This window comes from Protobothrops mucrosquamatus, unplaced genomic scaffold (assembly GCF_001527695.2).
Source record: "Protobothrops mucrosquamatus isolate PMUCROS unplaced genomic scaffold, P.Mucros_1.0 scaffold3389, whole genome shotgun sequence".
Lineage (NCBI taxonomy): Eukaryota > Metazoa > Chordata > Lepidosauria > Squamata > Viperidae > Protobothrops > Protobothrops mucrosquamatus.
Window position 1 is genome coordinate 93,807 of NW_015389371.1, and position 2,285 is coordinate 96,091.

Genomic DNA, 2,285 nt, shown 5'->3' on the forward strand with positions numbered 1-2,285 from the left:
TTTGTGAGGATTAGAGTCCATCATGGGGTGGAAATCTAAGTTCCATTGGAATTATGTCTTTAAGTATCCCTTATGTAAAACATAAATTAAGACAGAATCCAATATCGATCCAATACTGATATAGGTAATAAAAGCATTAGTTTCAAAAGCCTTGGCAAAGAAGAACAGAATAGGATAAGGCTAGAAGCAAAAATAAATGAGAACTAATATTGTCAAAGGAGTTACAAACACTTAAGTTTCTCTGCAGAGAGCAAAGTACAGCCTCTTGGAGAAAGAGTGAATTCTCTAAAATGTACCCTTTTGTGATAGTATACATTTATTTAATTATCAATAACGTTTCCCAGCCTAGGGTAGATAAGTATTGGGCAAAGTAAAGATGTTTGTACCTGCCACTCACATTTTAAATAATTAACTCATCAGAATTCTTTCTTTTCTAAACAGCTGCAGACCAGCCTTTATGAATGGAGAAACAATTACACAGTCTCAAGGGAAATCAAAATGAGTTAGTAGCCCAAACCATGCCAAGCTACTATCTTTGGAGAAATATCACAAAGAAAACAGCCAAATATCATTCTGTTGAGATGGTACAAATTAAGATATGTTCATAAACTGTTTTGCCTTTGAAGTCTGGAGACATATTTTCACTTATTCTATGCAAAATAAAATTGGCTCACACCTACTTCAATTATGAATGAGTAGAAAATGAAACTATAATTGTATCTTATTTGTGTTGAGAAAACAAGGAAACAGAGCAAAAATGGAATGGATATTTTCTTGCTGCAGAGGATCTGCGGCACTATTATTTAAGTTATATGGCACTTTAAGGGTAAAATTATTGTTTGTGTATGCATGTATATGTATACATCGAAAAACCATCAGCATAATCATTTTACATTTTTCATTTAATGCCTTTGATTTCAATGCTCACACTATTTGAAACCCTTCTTGTACTGCTACATTTCCACGTCCATATAGATCTACTACTTCAAAACACCATTCCATAGATCCAATAAAATTAGCTCTGAGCACATGAGCTCATGCTAATAAGGCATTTGTATGTTTTCACAGAGCCACAATTCCTATCGAAATATATTGGTGACTGTTGTAAATGCATAAATTGAATACATTTAGAACTACTGAAAAGTATATACAATAAATTAACAAATTGATTATCTTTTTCCAAATTACCATTTGCCTTTTATTTAATAAAACAATTGTTCAAGAGGTGTTTGATGTTCCTATTAAATATTTTTTTATATTCTACTAGTTTATTATCAGTTAAAATAGAGGGATTTTTCCTATTTATCTCCAGCCATGTGCAAAGACATCACAAAAATAAAAGCAGTAACTATAACACAAAGACTTACTGGTGATACATCCGCAGCACATCATACAGGTAATCTTTCTCTGCTTCATTATCGATTAAGAGGTCAACCTGAAAAATGAATAATTTCATTATAATTTTGTTCATAAATAGGAGATGCTGAAGATCTTCCCTCTGCCATTCATCCCGGAACCATTACAGTATCTGATTCCCTTACCTGATATTGACTAAATACCTGTATAAATATTTTCAAAAACCGTTTAGGCCATTCACTAACGTAGCCCATGATTGCAAATGCTACTATGAAGGACTGGGCCGAAACCAGCTATTCACCGGCTTCTCTGAATGCGACCATCTTCCTGAAGACGTGCAATCAAGTAAATTATTCCACCTGGCTTTGACATTGTGTCTGAGCTTGCTCTTAAATAGTTATCCTTTCTTCACCCTCTGAAACAGCAGGTTCAATTAACCTCGTGTCGGGTTGCAAGACTTTCACTCTACTAACTGTTCTAAAATAATTAAATAAAGAACCCTGACAGAATGACTTGCTTCCCTGGGTACTTTTCTCAAACCAGGAATTTCCGCAGTCTATTCATTTCTATTAACAGTAAAAGTGAATTATTTGTGCATCTTGCTGAGAGTTAAATGGTTATAATATAATTTAGAGCCACTTAAGAGAAGAACATACTGAACTGCTTTATGCTAAATCACAGCCTGGGTTCATGCTCAGTAATGGAAGACAGCTATTATCACTCCATTGTTTTTTTGTGTCCCAGAATGTGGTAAATTATTTTTCAATACAGCAATCCTCACCTTACAACAATTCGTTTAATGACTGTTCAAAGTTACAATGGCACTATGACTGGTTTTTACACTTATGACTGCTGCAGCATTCTCATGGTCACGTAATCAAAATTTGGGCACTCGGCAACTGTCATGTATTTATGACAGCTGTACTGCC

At 34.3% G+C, this 2,285-nt stretch overlaps 1 protein-coding gene across 1 annotated transcript in view; it reads right to left on the reverse strand.

Annotated features, from left to right (window-relative positions):
* USH1C (USH1 protein network component harmonin) overlaps nt 1-1,471 on the reverse strand; it is a 45,831-nt gene extending 44,360 nt beyond the window's left edge. Inside the window, exon 1 of the mRNA XM_015826935.1 lies at nt 1,368-1,471. Within this exon, the coding sequence (XP_015682421.1) occupies nt 1,368-1,471 (104 nt within the window). The remainder of the gene's footprint in view (nt 1-1,367) is intronic.
* Nucleotides 1,472-2,285: the final 814 nt, after the last annotated feature.